At 35.6% G+C, this 21,699-nt stretch overlaps 1 protein-coding gene across 1 annotated transcript; it reads right to left on the reverse strand.

Annotated features, from left to right (window-relative positions):
* Window positions 1–3,719: 3,719 nt before the first annotated feature.
* LOC115216199 (cartilage matrix protein-like) lies at window positions 3,720–11,655 on the reverse strand. The gene is made up of 4 exons (XM_036506605.1): window positions 11,491–11,655; window positions 8,982–9,551; window positions 7,658–8,224; window positions 3,720–4,474 (listed from the first exon to the last, which is right to left on the reverse strand). The coding sequence occupies exons 1-4, from the start codon at window positions 11,600–11,602 to the stop codon at window positions 3,891–3,893; spliced, it is 1,833 nt and encodes a 610-aa protein (XP_036362498.1). The 5' UTR covers window positions 11,603–11,655; the 3' UTR covers window positions 3,720–3,890.
* Between the last annotated feature and the right edge of the window lie 10,044 nt (window positions 11,656–21,699).

A 21,699-nucleotide genomic window follows, 5' to 3' on the forward strand; every position in this document is an offset into this window, starting at 1 on the left:
TCCTGTTCACAAAAGCATGCAAAGATAAGCCAGTCGATCGAACGTTATGAAGACCAAGAGAAGAAATAGTCTACTGCGGAAAAAAGCAATTGGGTTTTATATGGTGGAATGAGTTATCACTACTGCTGCTGCAAACAATAAAAAATGTACATAGAAAAATGGCCGTACCATTTGGCAATATTAGTGAGAAGCTTTATTATTGTTGTTATTATTTACTTAACCTGATTTATCTACGTAACGTCTCAACTCATGTGTTGTTCCAAGCATTGTCAACTGAGTTCAGCCTACGAAGTTTGGTATTTGTAGCTTTTGATGCAAGAATATTGCTGTCTTTGAGATGGTCCCGATCACAACAGGCACCACACGCATTGTTGAGGCTCATTGGATGCATTTCCCTTCCAATGCCAAGTTTTGGTACTTCCCGACTTTCTCGCCCTCTGATTTCACAAAATTCTGGTCATCAGAAATTGCTACATCAAGGGAAGTCCATTGTTTGGACTCCTTCCGTGGGAGAATGATACGTTGTCGGTTATGTTGCAGTTTCTTATCTGTGTAGATTGGGCATATCTCATGTGAGTTCCACCTGATCAGTCACTGTTGCTGGAAAAGGTTGGTTCCCATACCACTTTCTGGAACATTATAGCCCATACTTACTGAGCAGCTCCCAGTGTATTCTCACCGCTAGTTTGTCATGACGTTTTTGTATTCCTTTTGGTTCAGTTTTGGGCATATGTCTAACTGTTTCAGATTAATTTTCACATAGGTGATACTACTATCTTATAATTACTACACTTGATTGAGTTGGTTCGTAAAGCTTGTTCTTGAACAGCAAGATTCAACCCTGTCTCCTTCTTTAGAAAACCATGTCTTAACCATCTCCAAAGTTCTTCATTAGCTTTATCCGATGTTTGTTGGAAAACTCTCCGTGTAGGACTTTCTCTTACCAGATGATGATCCTTTTCTCTATTAGTCCTCATATTGTATTCCTAGAGGGTCTCACCATTGTCACTTGTCACCTTCTCTCTCAGTGCAGCCTGCAATATTCATTCATTGCTATTCCTCAGATAGGCATGCAAGGACTTAATCTCTTTCACAACACCACCCTATATTCTACCCATTCCTCTTCCACCTTCCTTTCTAAATAAGTGAAGCCGTATTACCAGCCATGTAGCCAGCATATTGCAACTGGGGGTGCTATCTTGATAGCTGAGGGTGCTGAACAGGGGTACGGACAAAAGCTCCTACTTAAAGTGTGAAAGTGGACAAAAGCCCCATACTTATATTTTTCGGTTATTTTTTTTCGTTTTTTTTTCCACATTTCTTGACGCCTAACCTGATCAAAACTTCTGATATAATTCGTTTTTATTTTTATTTTACTTGTTGCGATCATTAAACTGAGGCCATGCTGAGACATCACCTCGAAGAATTTTCAGTCGAATGTATCAACTCCAATATTTCATAAAATGATTTTCAACAAGCACATAGTTAAGCCTAAAAGGTCTTTCTACATGCTAGAGATAACAGCCAAATCTTTAAACATTATTTTTATAGAAACAAGGGTAGCAGAGGCTTAACATCGATACAGACTGCTTTTGAATGTCATATATCCCTTCAACAATATCTTTTAACGACCAAGTGTTGAAGTGCATTCATTGACCAAGTTTGCACACACGAGGCAGATAACATCATGAGAGTTGGAAAGCAGCTCCTTGAGCAGCGTTCCTTGTCTGATAACCTTGAATACATGCCTAAAGAGTCGCACGACTCTGCCGCAACATATGAAAGGATGAGCATATATCAGCAGAAGACCATGTTTGGATAAATTAGCAGATGATAGTAACATTGATAATCGAAGCAGTCTATCATGAACCAACAACCAGATTACTAACTCTCACTTTGAAGAGAATGCGTTCGCAATCCAGGAACAAGAAATATGAAACCAAATACTTGATGTACAAAAGGGACAGAAATGTAGGGGAAATACCAAAATGTGATTACCGATGCAAACTTTGTGGAGTTAACACCAAAAATGTCATAGCGGCATTATCAACCGATGAAACACTGTGTAATGAGATCCATCGGAAGGATAACTCCGAGGTCAAAGAAATAAGAACTCATAGTATAGTAGAGGCTATAGCTACTCATAATAAGAAGGAGTACTGTGAAAGCCTCAGTGAAATATAAACATAAAATACCTGACATAGTGATTTGGGACAGAGAAGTGAAATTGTGTGTAGTAATAGAAATCAGCTGCCAGCAGATGTTAACTTAAAACGAAAGAATAGCGAAAAAGAAAATACCTATGCTGAACTATAGAGTAATCTATAGTCACTCTACAGAGGTTGCAAGTCCAGGTTTATAGCTGTAATCATTGAGACATTGGGATATGTAACACACTGCCTAAGTATCAATCTTGAGAAATTAACCTTCTCAAAATCAGAAAGGAGAAAGCTGATTCGAAGACTACAGATCCAAGCCATCACTGGAACTGTCAAAATTTACTCTTTTACTCTTTTACTTGTTTCAGTCATGTGACTGTGGCCATGGTAGAGCATCGCTTTTAGTCGAGAAAATCGACCCCAGGACTTATTCTTTGTAAGCCTAGTACTTATTCTATCGGTCTGTTTTGCCGAACCGCTAAGTTACGTGGGCGTAAACACACCAGCATTGGTTGTCAAGCGATGTTGAGGGGACAAACACAGACACACAAACGCGCACACACACACACACACACACACACACACACACACCACACACACACACACACACAAAGATATATACACACACACATATATATGTATATATAACGGGCTTCTTTCAGTTTCTGTCTACCAAATCTACTCACAAGGCTTTGGTCGGCCCGAGGCTATAGTAGAAGACACTTGCCCAAGGTGCCACGCAGTGGGACTGAATCCGGAACCATGTGGTTGGTAAGCAAGCTACTTACCACACAGCCGCTCCTACGCCTGTAAAACTTTCCAGAAGTTTATCATCATTTAAGTATATATGATCATGACTAGACTTACAACCATACGCATGACAATACATACATAAAACAAAGCATACAAATCTGCACACATACACACATACATGCAAAAATACCCTATTGATGTTGTTGAAATTCTAGTGAAGGAGGTTAGAAACCGGTTCTTTCTCTATTAGCAAGAAATCTTAAAATAAAACTAAATAATGTCGTACATACATACATACATGCATACATACATTGTGCAGTACATTGTACAGTTGCTGTGAATGAAGTTAACTCTGCACAATATTCGACAGCAAAAGCCAGTGCTATAATGGTAGTTACAGTATATCTGCAGATATATAAGAAATGTGTAACAAATACAGAAAAGATCAGCGTTGAAGTTGTTGATCTTTAATATAATTTATCATATAATACCCACACATGGTTGAATATTTCGCTTGCTGTTCGCGAGTAAACTTACAGTACGAAAGAGCGGAATTTTTTAGTGAGATAACTCGAGCAAGTTGTTTTTATGTATACTTAAACTCAATAATATAAATATATCGAGCAAATAAAGTAAGTTTCTTTTGATTTTTCCGCCATGACTATAACATTTGCTGACATTTAGAGCTAATTTGCGTTTAAAGATTCAATATCAAAGAAATGCATTTATTTGTAATTATTGGAAACATTAACTTCAATGAATTGGAATCAAAAGTTTAACGAGAGGAACAATAAATGAAAATAAAGGTTTCTTTGTACATTGATATTTTATTCTTTCTTTTAGTTCATATTTCCAGTTTAATTTCTTTGAATCAACTTTAAAAAACTTGCATGTTTGTTTCTGGTTGATCACCAATAGAAAATATATTCTTTTTTGAATATCGGTGGAAACCGAATATAATGTACTAAATGAAGAAAATTATACCTGCTGCGATATTTCAATTTTACAGACTTTTGAGAAAAGCTTCTTCTCTATGGTATGCAATGTATCATAGTTAGCTACTTCAAACATTCTTGAGCTGTCACCTGCAATGACTTTCAGTTCATTCAAGTCGATTTGCTTACCTACACCAATAGTAAAAGCTATGATGTTACTTTGTGCTAGTTTCGTAGCTTCTCTCAAGGTATCCCGGGGCGTTGTTGACTGGCCGTCGGTAATAACAATCATGATGTGTGGTACATCAGGTCTACCGCCATTAGACGGTAAGAAACCTTGTGTTCGAACAAATCTCAGTGCTTTCGCCGTATAAGTGTCACCATGAGATTGTTTAAGTCCTTTTAAAGCTGCAATCACAGCGGCTCGCGACGTTTTAGCATTTAGGTAAAAGTGGTTTATCACTTGGGTACTGAAAGATACCATGCCAATCTGCGTGTTGTTACGTCCGACAACTGTATCCTTGACAAAACTGATTATAAAGTCCATTTGCTTCTTGAAGTCTGCATCCCAAATGCTGGTAGATGCGTCTGCCACAAATATTATGTCAGAAGGTACGACGCCACAAACTGAAATACATGAAATAGGAAATATTGTTTAATGGAACAAAAACGCTTTAACACAAATAAATGTATTTATATAAATCTTTTTATCGTTTTACTTGTTTCAGTCATTAAACTGTAGCCATACTGGGGCATGACCTTGATGCATTTTTAGTCGAATAAATCGACTTCAGTACCTATTTTTTTTAAAGCCGGTATTTATTCTATCGGTGATTTTACCGAGCCACTAAGTTAAGGGGACCTAAACGAACCAGCGCCGGTTGTCAAGCACAGACGCAAAGACACGTACACACATACATACACACAAACATTTATATATATATATATATATATATATATATATATATATATATATATATATATATATATATATATATAGGCGCAGTGGCTGTGTGGTAAGTAGCTTGCTTACGAACCACATGATTCCGGGTTCATTCCCATTGCGTGGCACCTTGGGCAAGTGTCTTCTACTATACCCTCGGGCCGACCAAACCCTTGTGAGTAGATTTGGAAGACGGAAACTGAAAGAAGCCCGTCGTATGTATGTATATGTATATATATGTATGTGTGTATATGTTTGTGTGTCTGCGTTTGTGCCCCCAACATAACTTGACAACCGATGCTGGTGTGTTTACGTTCCCGTAACTTAGAAGTTCAGCAAAGAGACCGATAGAATAAGTACTAATCTTCCCAAAAATAAGTCCTGGGTTCGATTTCCTCGTCTAAAGGCGGTGCTTCAGCATGGCCGCAGTCAAATGACTGAAACAAGTAAAAGTATATATAAATATATATAGTCTTTTACTTGTTTCAGTCATATATATATATATATATATATATATATATATATATATATATATATATATATATATATACGATGGGGTTTATTCAGTTTCCGTTTACCAAATCCACTCACGAGGCTTTGGTCGGTTCGAGGCTATACTAGAAGACACTTGTCTAAGGTGCCACGCAATGCGACTGAATTCGGACCCATGTGGTTGAGAAGCAAGCTTCTTAACAGACAGTCACACCTTACCTTTATGGAATTGAAGCCAATCACACATTTTTATTGCACTATTACCCTCATACCCGCCAATCACCGACCAATTTAAGTTCAAGACAATAAACTGAGAACAGCCCTGGCAGATGCGCTGTCTCTTTTTATCAGCAACACTAGAGAACATTAAGAACAACTAACCATCATATTCAGCAACATAAATGTAATATATATATATAGGGGAGAAAATTACTAGTGCTTACATGTAATCCGCCACAGCATTCAGAACATACACAGAAAAAACATACTAAAAATAGAAAAATAATTAACAAATATATTTGATCAATCACAAGTACCAGACTTGACCAGTAGGTAACAAAGAAAGTGTATAAACAATGCGTTAAATCAACAATGGAATGTACCAGTTGTACTTTGGTCCTCAATTTCTCTATTAGAAATTCCAGTAAACTTAAAAGGAACACAAAAGAGTGAATACTACGCATCATAACAGGTAGTGCACATGATGCACAAAAAAAATCACCAAAAAATACTAAAAATGAAAAACCATTGGAGTATGCGAGGCATATATCATGTTGTGGCAGAAAACTTCACACTTTAGTCCCTATCAGTAGTTGAAAAAAAACACCGCCAAGCACCTAGATATATATGCAGCACTGCATAACACTGCTACAATAATGTCCTAAACACATCCTCTCTCTCATTCAGTTCGGACAAGTATAAGGACCATATATACACAGGAAAAACCTGCAACATCAATAGCCAAGCTGGGCTGAAAAACAGTCTTGGGACGCATACCGCTAACAGATGTAGAGAAAAAACAACCATCGTACCATGGAAGCGTCTACTTTAGCTGACTTTGCTGTGATCATCACAAGGAATCAATAAGCGTGCTGGAATAGCCTGAAGAGTGGATAATGTGCAATATGACTAGAGTTTTACGGAACATGGTATAATAGAATAGATGGGTTTGTGGGTTGTATCATCTTTTCATTTGGCTGCCTATCAGCATACCACAAGTTTCTTTAATCAGGTCTGTCCTAAGGGCACGCAACAACAACCCAAAGTGGAATCATGAAACATCTCACTTTCCACTCGCTTGCAAAAAGAAAGCATCAAATAATTTCGTTCCTTATTACTAGATTTTTGTTCTATTTCGTACTCCCATTCCTGAAATTTATTTATATTAGAAATATACCCGAATATTTGAACCATTTATTTAATATAAAATTTAGTGTAAAAATATTTATGTGCAAATTTTTGCTAAAATTCTGATGTTAAGCCCTTTTATGCTTCTTTATTAATCCGAAAAGCAAGGTGCGAAATCATATACATTTCGTAAAAACATGTCAAAATGTAATCTAAAGAAATTTTGATTAAATATTTATCTAATACCTGATAGAATTAAACCAAGTTTACACATAATACAGCACTCTCAGATCGTAAAGCATAAGTAGGAGTCTACATTGAGAGAAAATAACTGCTGAATAAATTTTACAAATGAAATAAAGTTCTGTGAACGTTGTCAGAAGAAAGATTTCGAAGCACTAAAATACTGTCAATCTTAGGTTTACTGTTATTTCTTTCATAATTTTTAGTTAGTGCTCATTCCATTGTTTTTTTTTATTTTATACACAACCGACTACAAGTATGTAAAGGTGGGTATAAGATTGAGGGACATTAATGAGCCCTCAACAGTATTAGTTGTACAACTGAATCGGATTCGAGAAAAGCTAGCTTGAAAAGTCTTGACAGTGGGAACTTTTCATGACACTTATCTGTCTTGACTTTATCAAATTAATAAAGTACTCGAGAGGTGTAAGCGATAGCACATTGGATTACGTGTACAGTAACATTTAGTTAATTCCTTCTTTGGTTTACTTTTTATTTCCAATCTACAGAGAATATTTCGTCAACTATAACGTCCCTACAAATCTTTATCTTTGCGGAAATACTTGAAAGTATTACATTAAGCAAGAAAAATGTAATAGAGTCGCAGAAAAAATAGCTTGTGAAGCAAAATGTGTTGAAATACGCAAGTGCGATTAAATTCAATCCAAATTGACTTAACCTTTGAAGCCCCCAAAATTGATAAATTAAATCCTGATGCCGACCACAGCCGTATCTTGAATTTAGAAACCATTACATGGAGTAAGAATGCATAAATATAAACTTACCTCGTTTGCAGACTTTTTTTTTCAATGTATTTCTAATTGTAGACAGGGAATTGAAATCTTTCACTTTCAAAATGCTTTCTGGTTTCGATGCTATTGCTCTCAACTCATCATCATCGACTTTGTTTCCCACAGCTACCGTAAAAACTCTAAGTGGATCATTATGAAGAAGTTTAGCTTCGTTTAATGTTTTGCTCTTTCCGTTCGAACCACTGGCAGTTACAAGAATAACAATTTTAGGTATTCCCACTCTTCCACCATGGTCAGTTATAAAAGACTCTGTTCGAATATGTTTTAGAGCTAGCCAGGTGTTGGTTGATCCACCGCGGTGAGCAATGTTAGAAACAGCATTCTGAATGTCTTGTTTTTGTGAAAATTTGTTCAGTTCAAACTCAGTTTTGACATTATCTGAGAAGGTGACCACACCGATTTGAACCTTGTCCGAACTGATGTCCATATCCTTTACGAATGAACTGACGAAATCGAGCTCCTTCTTAAAGTCTGTTTGGGTCACACTTCTGGAACTATCGAGAACAAATACAATATCAGCAGGGGTGTAGCAGAATATTTCTGAAAAAGATTTCGTTTATATTAGATGAAAATAATAAGGTACATGAAAAACAAACAAACACAAAAAATCAATGTTAAGTAGTATTTTATATACAAACGCTACCGACGGTTAAGTCTATAAGAAATTGGCGTGGCCCTGTAATGGTAAGGTGTTGTGCTTAATTAAATGAATAATTAACTTTCAATAATGCCATTGACTTTAGCTATCCAATATCTGTTATATGAAAGTACAAATTGAAATTTCAGTAAGTATTTGCAAAGCTATATTAATATCTTAGCGTTAGTAAGTTTGATTTATTGACTTTCCTACATTACAATTACTTAATGATTTATAAACTGCCGTAAATTTCCCTGCTATTGCTCGTCTACAATGCATGATACGATACAAAAACAGACAATACGTAAAGAAATTTATAAAGAAATGTTCGAAGGGATTTTATTCAATAAACTGTTTCTTTATTACCAATCTTCTAGAGTCAATACTCCTGTATTTGATAACTGAGTACTGAATGAAATCCTCATAGGTCAGCTCAATAGAATAGAAAGTTCTTCGCAGGCCTGCAGAGTTCGTTTTCGATCTTGCACCGAATTTCAAGTCAAAATCTATACACAAACTATGCGGCGCTACTTTCGATTATATCGCTATCATATCCACTACTATATTCTCCATCTTAATAAAATTTATCTCTGCAACCACCATCACCACCACCATCAATATTTTCATCTTCAAGAAAGATATATGTAAGTAGAATCCTACCTCCTTTTCTACAGAAATTTTGCATTACTTTGTCTTCGATTGTAGCCAGGGAATTGAAGTCCGACACTTTAAAAGCATTTTCCGGTTTTGATGCTATTGCTCTCAACTCATCATCATCGACTTTGTTTCCCACAGCTACCGTAAAAACTCTAAGTGGATCATTATGAAGAAGTTTAGCTTCGTTTAGCGTTTTGCTCTTTCCGTTGGAACCACCTGCAGTTACAAGAATAACAATTTTAGGTATTCCCACTCTTCCACCATGGTCAGTTATAAAAGACTCTGTTCGAATATGTTTTAGAGCTAGCCAGGTGTTGGTTGATCCACCGCGGTGAGCAATGTTAGAAACAGCATTCTGAATGTCTTGTTTTTGTGAAAATTTGTTCAGTTCAAACTCAGTTTTGACATTATCTGAGAAGGTGACCACACCGATTTGAATCTTGTTCGAACTGATGTCCATATCCTTTACGAATGAACTGACGAAATCGAGCTCCTTCTTAAAGTCTGTTTGGGTCACACTTCTGGAACTATCGAGAACAAATACAATATCAGCAGGGTCTTGACAGAGTATTTCTGAAAAAAAAAAAAAGATTGGCTATGTATTAAATGGTGATAATAAGATACATGAACATGAAAACAAAAATATCAATGTTAAGCAGTATTTTGTATACAAAAACTACAGCCGGTGAAGTCTATAACAAATTAGCGTAGCACTGAAATGGTATGTTGTAAGGTGTCACAAGACGCTGAGTTGTACTTTTGGTGAACGAGTTAACTTTTAATAGGACCGTCCATTTTAGCTCTCTAATATCTGCTATAAGAAGGTGAAATTCACCGTTGTAAACACAACTTATCAAAGTTTTAATATGTATTTGTTAGCCAAGTTGTATCAATATCCTCTGGAAACCTCTATTAAACTGGCTTTCTTGTCTTTCAGTTACTTAATCGTTGTGAACTGATATTCATTTTCCTAACATATCTTTCGTCCCTCATGGGTAATAGAATATAGAAACAGACAACGTGTGAGAAAATGTATGAAATTACACTCAATAAGATTTTGACTCACTTTCAGTTTTCTATACTGCAAACTCACTAAAAGCTGAATTAAATCCTTAGGTGCAGGTATGGCCGTGTGGCTAAGAAGAACGTTTTGCAACCACAAAGGTTCGAGTTCAGTCCCACTGCGCGGCCTCTTAAAGCCAGTGTTTTCTGTTATAGTTCCGAGCTGACCAAAGCCTTGAGTGAATCTAGCACACTGTGTGGAATCCAGTCGTACACACACACACACACACACACACAAAAGCAGGCTTCCCCTTCGGAGCTCAAAATTACCTGATCCCATAATAACTACTAATTCTCTATAAAGCTCACGTGACATCGCAATGGAGAATAGTTCCCACATCGAGAACCATACTGATACTTCTTACACTTTAACACTATCGTCTACATCTTAATTGTATCGTCTCACCCATAGACATATTGTCTTCTCTCGTTACTTTTTCTACTGTCACTATATTGGCTTCCACTCTCTCAGAGACAGTCTGATAGTCTGGGTGAAACTCCACTCGGGCACTCAGAATTGTCTCTCTTCATTTTGCGATTAATATTGCGCCTACTCCTCAATAACCAAATACACATATATCTTTCTCTTGAAGAACTTTAGTCTACTGCATTCACTTTCTTGTATCAGTTATTCCTACTGCTGTCAACATCAGCTATTTAAGAGGGTCACTGATTGTATCAGTCTCACCGGGCTGGGATGGCCTGCGAAAGCCATAAACACAGCGTTTTTCATACGCAACCAGTATAGTCTTCCAGCAGCAGCAGCAGCGTGGAGGCGCAATGGCCCAGTGGTCAGTGCAGCGGACTCACGGTCGTAAGAACGCAGTTTCGATTCCCGGTCCGGGCATTGTGAGTGTTTATTGAACAAAAACATCTAAGCTCCGCGAGGCTCCGGCGGGGGGTGGCGTGGGTGTACTCTTTCAGCACAACTTTCTCTCACTCTTTCTTCCTACTTCTGCCACAAAGGAGAGGAGCCATGGTGTAACCCACTATGGTGTGGTAAACTTTCAGATCCTAGACTAGATTGCGAATCCTCTGTACCCCATGATAGTTCAGCTCTCCATAAATTAAAAGCCACCGTTTACGGAATGAGGATAACAACGTAGCTTTCGCGCCCATGCAACCGCCAGTCTATCGCGAGTGGTGGGTGGGTCTTCAAGTTGCCACACGCATTCTTAGTAGCTTAGAGTAGGCTCGAATTAGAGATTATTCTTTGTGGCTAATGGCGTGAGTCCTGATTGGAAGAAGAAGAAGAAGAAGAGAAGAAGAAGAAGAAGAAGAAGAAGAAGAAGAAGAAGAAGAAGAAGAAGAAGAAGAAGAAGAAGAAGAAGAAGAAGAAGAAGAAGAAGAAGAAGAAGAAGAAGCGACAGCAACAGCACAACAACAATTCCTGAAAGGATCTAATAGTTAACAAATAATGTTTGTATTATACTCAAAACTTTCTACTTACCTTCATATGGACTAACAAATGATTTCAGGTTGCTCTCCGCACCAATGCGGTGCGCAATTACCACAGATGTTGCCAAAACGGCAAAGTAAACGGTAGCAAACCGCATTGTCATTGTGGCGGTTTTTAATTATGTGTACCAAATATGAACTTATCCATCCCTTCGATTTAGCTTTAAAAGATTATTTCACTACAGATGCAAAAATTCCCACATTTCTCAGGGCTTAGTTCATATCTTTTTAACATGTTTATATACATGCATTCACGATTAAGTGCGCCCACAGACATATCTTTCCAAAAGACTCACAAACACACCCACCCTCATCCAAACTCACATATAGATAGTAAATACATCTTAATTCTTTTTCATTGCTTACCTATCTCCCACTCTACTTCTCTCTCTCTCTCGCCCTGTCTCTCTTTGTTTTTCTCTCTTTATCTCCTTCTGCTTTACTTTCTCTATCTCTCTCTGTTTCTCTGTCTCTCTATCTGTATGTCTGTCGGTCTCTGTCTCTCTTTCTCTCTCACTGCTTTTCCTTCTTTCGTTCTCTCTTCATTTACTTTCCATTTTGTCTATCTGCTTTTATTATTTAACTTCTCCTTACTCCTCTTTGTCTCTCTGTCTCTTTCTCATACATCTTTCCTACTACTACTACTACTACTACTACTACTACTACTAATACTAATACTAATACTACTACTACTAATACTACTACTACTTTCTCTCTCTCACTCTCTCTCTATTTATTTCCTCTTTTTCATTTTCTCACTCTGATATTTCTTTTATCCTTGTCCTCTTTAAAGCTTCTTTTCTCCCTCCACAGCGTTTTCCTTATCAAAAAATAACCTAATCATTTGTTTCTCCCCACTCTTCATTATACATGATACCCACTTATAGAAATTATTATCAATCATTATTATCTATAATATATAATTGATATATTGTCAATGTTTCTGACCATATATCAGAAACATTGCTTGGAAAACGCTAAATCATCGCTTTTCAGTTTATGATCATAAAGTAATAAACAAAATTACTATGTCAACATTGATTTAAAACCGAATTTAGATATTTCGAGTGATAATTGTCGGACAATTGAATTACAAGGAAACAAGCAAACAGTAAAAAAGAAGAAAAGAAGGACATTAAGCAGCAGAAGATGGAGGAGGGAGCAATGGGCTACAACCCTCCAGAATAAATGGCGTATTCAACCGCGCCCCGCGGTCCTGACCGTGATGGCGTTGTCGCGGAGAGAGGCCAGAAGTACTGGCTGCAACAGCCACTCCACCTCGTGGGGCTCATTTCTCAGACGGGTCATCGTTATGCCGATTTTGTGAAGGCTCCGAAAAAATCTGAGATCTCAACGGTGACCGTTGCAAACTGATAGCGGCGGGCAGACCGCTGTATTTATTTATTTTTCTCTCCTCAAACAGAAGTAATATAACAGGCTATCTACAATGCAACAATCTATAAATGTACCGGTATAAAAATTACATTCTCGTTTGAACTTAGAACTTAGATGGACAATGGCTAAATACTGTGAAATCCATCATGCCATTCATTCTAATGATTTCCCCCGTCTATTGAGGGTATAGTGGGTACCCTCGTAGTGAAGGCTCATGGCCTAGGTCTTCGATTGTTGCACTCAAGATTGTCGTGTCGATTGCCGTACCCGGTGGTCTTATCTTTTGTTTCTCTTGTGTCAGTCATTTGACTGCGGCCATTCTGGGGCACAGTCTTGGTGAATTTTAGTCGAACGAATCAACCCCAGGACTTATTTTCGTTTCCTTTTTAAACCTGGTATTTATTCCATCAAATTCTTTTGCCGAACCGCTAATTTAAGGGATGTAAACACACTAGTACTGTTGCCAAGCGGTAGTAGAGGACAAACACCGACAGGCAAACAGACAAACACAACAAACACAGGCGTATTTCTCTCTCTCCCTCTCCCTCCCTCTCACCCCTCTCTCTCTCTCTCTCTCTATATATATATATATATACACACGACGGGTGTCTTTCAGCTTCTGTCTACCAAATCAACAGACAAGGCTTTGGTCGACCCGAGGTTATAGTATAAGACACTTGTCCAAGATGGTACGAAGTAGGACTGAACCCGAAACCATGTGGTTGGGAAGCAAACTTCTTACCACACAGCCACGCCTGCGTCTGTTGTGTTCTCGATCAAAGCACTTCATTTCATGTAGCTCTAATCCAGTCAACTGCAAATGAGCAACCCTGTGACAAAACTGGAATGTTCTATACTCGGTCGCTCATACGCTATGGAGACCGGGTAACCGGGCCTGTGGCTCCTAGGACTCGAGATAGTACTCACTTTACTATTGCTGTCGATATAAGCCACAAAAGGCAAAATAACTCAGATAGTTTAGAATATTTGGAAAAGCGAAATTCCGACTATTATGGCGGTCATTCAGTTGAAATATTTCTTTCAGAGTGCAGTGTGTTTACAGTCGAACCCTGTTGATTGTTAAGTAAGGGGAACTGTAAACCACTTAGATGAATTTTATTAATACAAAATAATATAGGAGAATAAGGTGCATATGGTTTCACAAAAAATAATACAATAAGGTGGCGAGCTGGCAGAATCATCTTTAGCACGCCGGTCAAAATGCTTATCTGCATTTCGTCCATCTTCACGTTCTGAGTTCTAATTCCACCGAGGTCAGCTTTGAATTTTATCCTTTGAGAGTCGATAAAATAAGTACAAGTCAAGTACTGGATTCTATGAAATTGACATAACCTCTTCCTTGGAATTGGTGGCATTGTGCCAAAATTTTTGAAACGAATATAATATTACAAGAGTGCTTTATAAATAAAATTGATCAGACGTAGTTGACAAAATCGATAAAATGGCGCATAAAATGTGTTAGAGAATTTACTGATGATTCATTTCGAGATCAATTAAGTAAATACCAGTCAAGTACTTGGATCACTTAATTTGATTACGCTATATCCTCAACCAAAATGTGTCGTATTGAACCATTTTAAGAAATCATTATTAACAGTAATGATTAACAATAGGTTTATTGCGCGCTTATAAAGTGATCTGATGTCGTTTGTTGGGACTAAATTGCATTGAAATAGAATTATTGTAGACTTTAAACAACAGACATAAATTATTATATTCACTTGCATTTTAATTTTATTTTGCAATATTTATCGTTAGGTTATTTGTGATATATTTATAATCTCGACTTCACTGTATCACAAGGGTCTGTTATTGGTTAGTTCTTACAATTTGTCAGTTTCACCTTCTTTCATCTCTCTTAAAATGCACATACATATTTGTTGGAAAACAAAAGTGAAACCAAAAGTTAAAACAAAAGTAAAATTTTCGCAATAAAAATACACATTTAGATCCTGAGAAATAGATTCACAAACACATCCATATTTAACTATATCTGATATTTAAATGGTGATAATAATTATAGATTCAATTGGTCCATTATAAAACACTCAAGCCACTACATTATCGATTCTAGAAGATGTAATCTTTGTCTCTCGGAGAAATATAACATCCTGTTAAACACTTGTAAGTTTAAGCAAAAACAAACAAACAAAGAAACAGAATAGGCGAATTCTTTTAGACATTACCATCAATATTTGTCGAAGGACTTCAAAATATTACCTAGTTAAAATATTTTATATTTCATGGAACCAGCGGGGAACTGGTGTCCATTATATCCTCATGCGTACTCATCTAATATGTGTTTGATAATCTTTTTTAGACGAATGCGCAAGAGCAGAGCTGCTGTCGGCACAACTTTTGATAAAATAATGTGCAACATTTGTCACAAAAAATTTTGAAACAAAATCAGGACTAGATAGTCATCGCAGTTGAAATGCAAGAAAACGCGTTACAGTTACATATATGCAATGTTCCACTCAGGTAAAAAATTAACTCCTTGTCTATCCGAATATAAATATACGTTCATTGAAAACTCACGATAATCACCCAAACAATGACAAGACATCGGATAACTATCTCCTAAATATAACTAAAAGCAAAACGACAAGGACTAGGAAACGTAATGCAAACTGGTACAATCCTCCATCCTTTCTGCTTGTTAAAACATTCCAATAAAATTCTTTGACGTCCTGAAGGAAACGTTTTCATCCCCAATACAAATATCACAAATTATTTAATACTTTCAATTAAAATTTCATATTCTACAACAGCAAAAATTTGCTGGCAATTATGTAATTTGCCATTTGGCAAATTACATAATTGCCGCTAACCACCATAAACTAAGACCACAAAGCTTAAAAGAAAAGAATAATTCAACCCAATTGTTAAAAATAAATCGAAGAACTTAGTAATCAATACTGTGCATGGAAACATATTTCTGCAAGAGGCATAATCCTTTCTACATAACTACACCGAGCATAAGAATAATACTAGCAAATATCATGTCACTAAGTCAACAATACACCGTTGAGGTTTCTTCTTCTTCTTCTTCTTCTTCTTCTTCTTCTTCTTCTTCTTCTTCTTCTTCTTCTTCTTCTTCTTCTTCTTCTTCTTCTTCTTCTTCTTCTTCTTCTTCTTCTTCTTCTTCTTCTTCTTCTTCTTCTTCTTCGTCTTTTTCTCCTCCTTCTCCTTCTCCACCAACTACTACTACTACTACTACTACTACTACTACTACTACTACTACTACTACTACTACTTAGTTTTTGTACGAAGCACTGGTAACGAAGCCGGAGAAATAATAATAGAAAAGTGATAATCATAACACTCTTCACAGAATGTCCAGGTCATTAAAATTCTGTAAGAAAAGCTATAAGGATACTACAAGTAATTAACACGCCCTTTACATTATATGTGTATATCTAAATGTGTGTACGCTCCTATTTGCATATGTGTGTATGGGTGTACGCATAGACTTATACAAATGGCAAGCGCATTTCTCTATATATGTTTATAGGTGTGAGTACAGCAATATATATATATGTATTTATATATGTGTATGTACACACACACACACACACACAGACACACAGACACACACACACACATACACACACACATACACACACACACACACATATAGAATGTTAGGTGTGGTGTACAGATGTTGAATATTGAGTAAAAAGGTCGCCAGAAGTTTGGAAAAAACTTTTATTTTTTCATTATTATTTGTCCTATTGTTCGTTTCTCGAACTTGTCAAATAGAATTTTGTGAATGTACAAACAGCTTGTTCATCTATATAAAGCAAATTTCTCTTTGTTTAGAAGAGAAGAACATTGTTTTTGCTTTTTTAGGTGAGGTTCCATGACAATGGAGATAGGTAGAAGGATAGGTAGGTAGATAGATTAATCGATAGATTGATAGATATATGGTCAGAAGATTGACAGATAGAGAGGTAGAGAGAGAAGTTGGGAGATCCCCCTTCCTATTCCCCATTCATTTATTTATTCTGTAATTTATCATTGTATTGAAATGGGTTTTTTTTAATGGATGGTAACCTCTTCAAGAAAAACAAGAGAACGTGCTGTGGCCATCACTGAAAGTCTTTTTGCTTTCTTTCTCTCTTTTTTCCCTTTCTTCCTTTCTTTCTGTTTCTCTCTCTTTTTTTCTTTTCGTTCCTATTTTTCCACTTCTCCCTTCCTTAAGGTGCCAGATGTATATATATATATATATATATATATATATATATATACATATACATGTGTGCATGTGTACATATATGTGTATACATATACTTGCGTTTTGTATGTATATATATATATATATATATATATATATATATATATGTATGTATGTATGTATGTATATGTATGTATGTATGTATATGTAGATATATATTTGTAAGTCTATGAGGGTTACTTAAATTCAGTTTTGAAGTGTAAAGGTGATTTTAAAAAATTGTTTTTCAAAAAATGTTATAAAATCTTTTTATCAGAAGTTACTAAATATTTTTTGGGAAAGAATTTTTTTCTAGTGTGTGAGCGTTTTCGTTTAACCTTTTCAAACTCACGTCCTCCTAAAGTTATTTTTGTAGTATTGATAGTATTAATTATTTCCGATTTATTTTCAGACTTATGGTTTTAGTCATAAATATTCTTTTACCATTGTTTATTATAAGGAGTGTTTGTTGGCTACATTCGGTTTAATCTCGGATTCAGAGGTCTTGTAAAGTATTCCTTTTTTGCCTTTCGTAGTTGAGCATTTTCATCGTTTATTTTGTAAAATAGGAATATTTTAAATTTTCGATTTGCATAGATATCTTGATGTTCACTGCATAGGACATTACTAAGAGATGACTCCCTGATTTGTTGTTTATGCATATTTACACGGCTGGTCAGTTTCCTTCCTGTCTCTCCAATGTAGTTTTCATTGCACTGTAGGCATGTAATGCAGTAGACGACATTTTGGTTTTGCAATTCATGTTTGCATTCACTTTTAATTCCTTCCAATTCTTGAGTCCCTTGCTCAATTAATTCGCAGGTTGGTTACTTACATAATTTCTTTTTCATATGTGAAACTCGCCCTTTTTAAGAATCTCTTGAAGTTAGGTGGTTGTCTTCGACTGTTGATAAGTTGTGATTTTAAAAATTATTCGTTGGAGATTTGGTGACTGTTGTAGAATTGGGACGCATCGTTCGGCTGAGTGCAAGATGCAGTTTCTAGGATTGTGGGTGACTACAAATGGAATATTTGTATTTGTATTTGTATATACATATATATATATACGTAAGTGTATGTCTGTATATATATATATATATTATATATATATATATATATATATACGTAAGTATATGTCTGTATGTGTATGTATGTAACTATTTGCATACATATACGTATAAGTATATACGTATATATACACACACATGTATATATGTGTGTGTGTGCATGTTTTCGTATGTGTATATATGCTTGCATATTTGTACATGTTGGTATATGTGCGTATATATATGTACTTGTGTGTATATATGTTTATCTATAGATATATGTACATGTATTTACTTGTTTATCCGATTTGTAATGATTTTCAAACTATTGATTAATAAAGTCAAAACATAATCATAAAAGTCATTCCTATTCATTTTTCCAACCAAACGAGGCTGTGTTTTCCAAAATGTGATCGGATTGAAAAATTGTTAAGACAGTAGGATATTTTCCTACTTTTCTTAGCATGAAACCAATGGTAGCCTTAATTCACAGATAAAGAAATTATATCCATCAATGTGGTGTTGAACACTAATTCCCATCGTTCAACATTTACGTATATATATATATATATATATATATATATATATACTAAGTAATTAAGGGTTTAGCAACGATTTGCCTCACCACACACCGAATTTAGAAATAGCAGTCAACGAGTTATAGCTATTCTTTCTACTAAAAGGGAGATCTCAGTAAAACCACAGCACTTGAAAGGCAAACACAGACAGGCAAGAGAGAAAGAAATGACGGCAATCTATCATACAATTTTAAGTCACCTACGGACGTACGTTTCGAAATTAAGTTTTAGGAAAGCATAAGAATTAGATAATTATGTCTTACCCAACTTCTTTTCTCATATATATATATATATATATATTTTTGTTGTTTAAGAAAAATGTCCAGTTCCTTGGGTTTGTGTCTATGTTTTCGTTTCTCATTGTGTTCAACGTTTTTTGGGTGTCCTGTACTCATATATGCGTGTATATATACATGTAGAGGTAGGTACGTACATATATGTATATATATATATGCATATGTTTTATTTATTAATATATTATATGACGGAACGCACGCATCCCTTTCTAAGTAAGATTGTTCTTGATATTAATTTTTATGCGCACTCTTAACCTTTCTGTCCCATCCCTTTCTCAGCCTTCATTCTTTGATTTCCTTTTCTTCTACTTAACTGTCTCTCCCTCTCTCTCATTCTTCACTCACTCTCTCTCTCTCACTCTCTCTCATTCTTCATGGTTTCCTCACAACCATTCCCCTTTCTTCTCTCCCTTTCTCTTGCTCCTCCTCCTCCCTCGCGTCGTTGACCCGCGACGAGAGCTCCACTACTGTCTTTCTAGACTGACTTTCTTGAGGTGTGGACGGCAATTTTCTTTGCTCCGTTCGCCGTTCACAGAAATTAGCGTTCGTAATACATTTTTTTGTTCGGCGTTAACAGCCCTTCTTGTCTTGTTATTTTCCTTGTCCTGTATTTTACTGCTTATATTTTGTACTGTCGTTACTGTCCTGGTTTTGTTACCATTTTTACCCCTCTGCAAAAAGATCTTAAATTTTATTTCGCAGGAAGGAAAGTTTCTTATCGAAGATACGTCTCGCCTTCACCTTCGAAACGTAGAGTAGATGAAACCATGGCGACTGAAGAAGGAGTTTTTTCCTTGTGTTATTTGTCCTGTACTCTATATTTTTTTGTTGTTTAAGAAAAATGTCCAGTTCCTTGGGTTTGTGTCTATGTTTTCGTTTCTCATTGTGTTCGACATTTTTTGGGTGTCCTGTACTCATATATGCGTGTATATATACATGTAGAGGTAGGTATATATATATATATATATATATATATATATATATATATATATATATATATATATATATATATATATATATATATATATATTATATATATATATATATATATATATTATATATATATGTATATATATATATATATATATAATGGGCAGGTTTACGAAAATAAACAAAAGACGTAGGCAGGTGGAGTACAAACAAACGAATGTATTAGTATGGCGCTCAGGAATGGAAATAGAACAAGTCTTTTACGTTTCGAGCCTACGCTCTTCGACAGAAAGATACACAGAAAAGAAACAAGGAGAGAAAAAATGCGTATATATATATATATATATATATAATATATACGTAAATATATGCACGTCAAGACCACCAGCCCTCTTTCACACGCACCTACGTACTCTCTTACATCTACTCACCTTCGTTTTGGGATCACTATTGTTTTGTTACTCCCCTACTTCTTCGCCCTCCTGTGTAACCCTTCTGTCCGCAGTCGCCATGATAGATCGGTAGCCACTACACACATTTGTTTCTCTCCTTGTTTCTCTCGTTTCTTTCTGTGTTCCTGTCTGTGGAAGAGCGTAGGCTCGAAACGTTAATGACTTTTCAATCTCCGAGCGTTATACTAATACATCTGTTTGTTTTCTACACCACCTGTCTTCGTCTTGTGGTATTTTCGGGAATTCTCCCTATATATATATATATATATATATATATATATATAGACACACCCTACAAACACACACACACAACACATATACGTATGTATGTATATATATTATGTGTGTGTATATATTTATATATATTTTGGTGTGCACAGGTGAAGTCCTTCTATGTGTTAAAGTGATTGCACTTCGTGAGTACAGGCTTTGTGTTAGTGCCCTTTGAATCTTATACCTCTTTACCAAATTATATAAGTTTATATTTAGTGACCTTTGACTCTTATGCTGCCTATCCTTTCACTTATTACTAGGTGTTGCCAAATTAGACTGGGCGCATGAGTTTATCACCAACTTAGTATAGAATCATACATTTACAACTCCGGTTATCATCTTCTGGAATTGTATTAAAATACTGATCATCACCATAACTCTCTCTACCCACTTCTCTCTATTTAAACTGCCTTTTGTACACTTACTGCTTTTCTATTTTCTTCCTCCACACGTATCTCTATATATGTATTTTTTCATTTATTTTCACTTAATTCTACACTTATCCTCATTTAAAAAAATATATTTTTCATTTTATTTTAAATATTATATATATATACATACATGCATACATACATACATACATACATACATACATACATACATACATACATACATACATAAATATAATATAACGGTTAAATTTAAAATTTAAAAATAGGATAAAATCTTTATAAGAATTTATCAAGTAGTTACCATGAAAGACCTCGTAAGGGAAAGATTATAATTAATTCCCTTTAAAATATATTTATTTATATTAAGGGCATTACTACACTAGAATTCTAGTATAGTAATGCCCTTAATATAAATAAATACATACACACACACACACACACACACACACACACACACGCATACACACACACACACACACAAATATATATATTAAACTATGGTTGCACAATTAAATGAGACAAATATATTAAACTATGGTTGCAGAACAAATAAATATAAGGTCATCCACGTAACATTTCGTATCTCGAACATTTAATCACAT

This window comes from Octopus sinensis, linkage group LG10 (genome assembly GCF_006345805.1).
Source record: "Octopus sinensis linkage group LG10, ASM634580v1, whole genome shotgun sequence".
In the NCBI taxonomy this organism is placed as follows: Eukaryota; Metazoa; Mollusca; class Cephalopoda; order Octopoda; family Octopodidae; genus Octopus; species Octopus sinensis.

Excerpts from the sequence above, each read along its gene's own strand:
- LOC115216199 (XM_036506605.1), bottom strand. The coding sequence starts at position 11,602 with ATGACAATGCGGTTTGCTACCGTTTACTTTGCCGTTTTGGCAACATCT. Across the intron at positions 8,225-8,981 it reads AAATTTCTGTAGAAAAGGAG|AAATATTCTGCTACACCCCT; the intron begins GTAGGATTCTAC and ends AATCTTTTTCAG. Across the intron at positions 4,475-7,657 it reads AAAAAAAGTCTGCAAACGAG|TTTGTGGCGTCGTACCTTCT; the intron begins GTAAGTTTATAT and ends CATGTATTTCAG.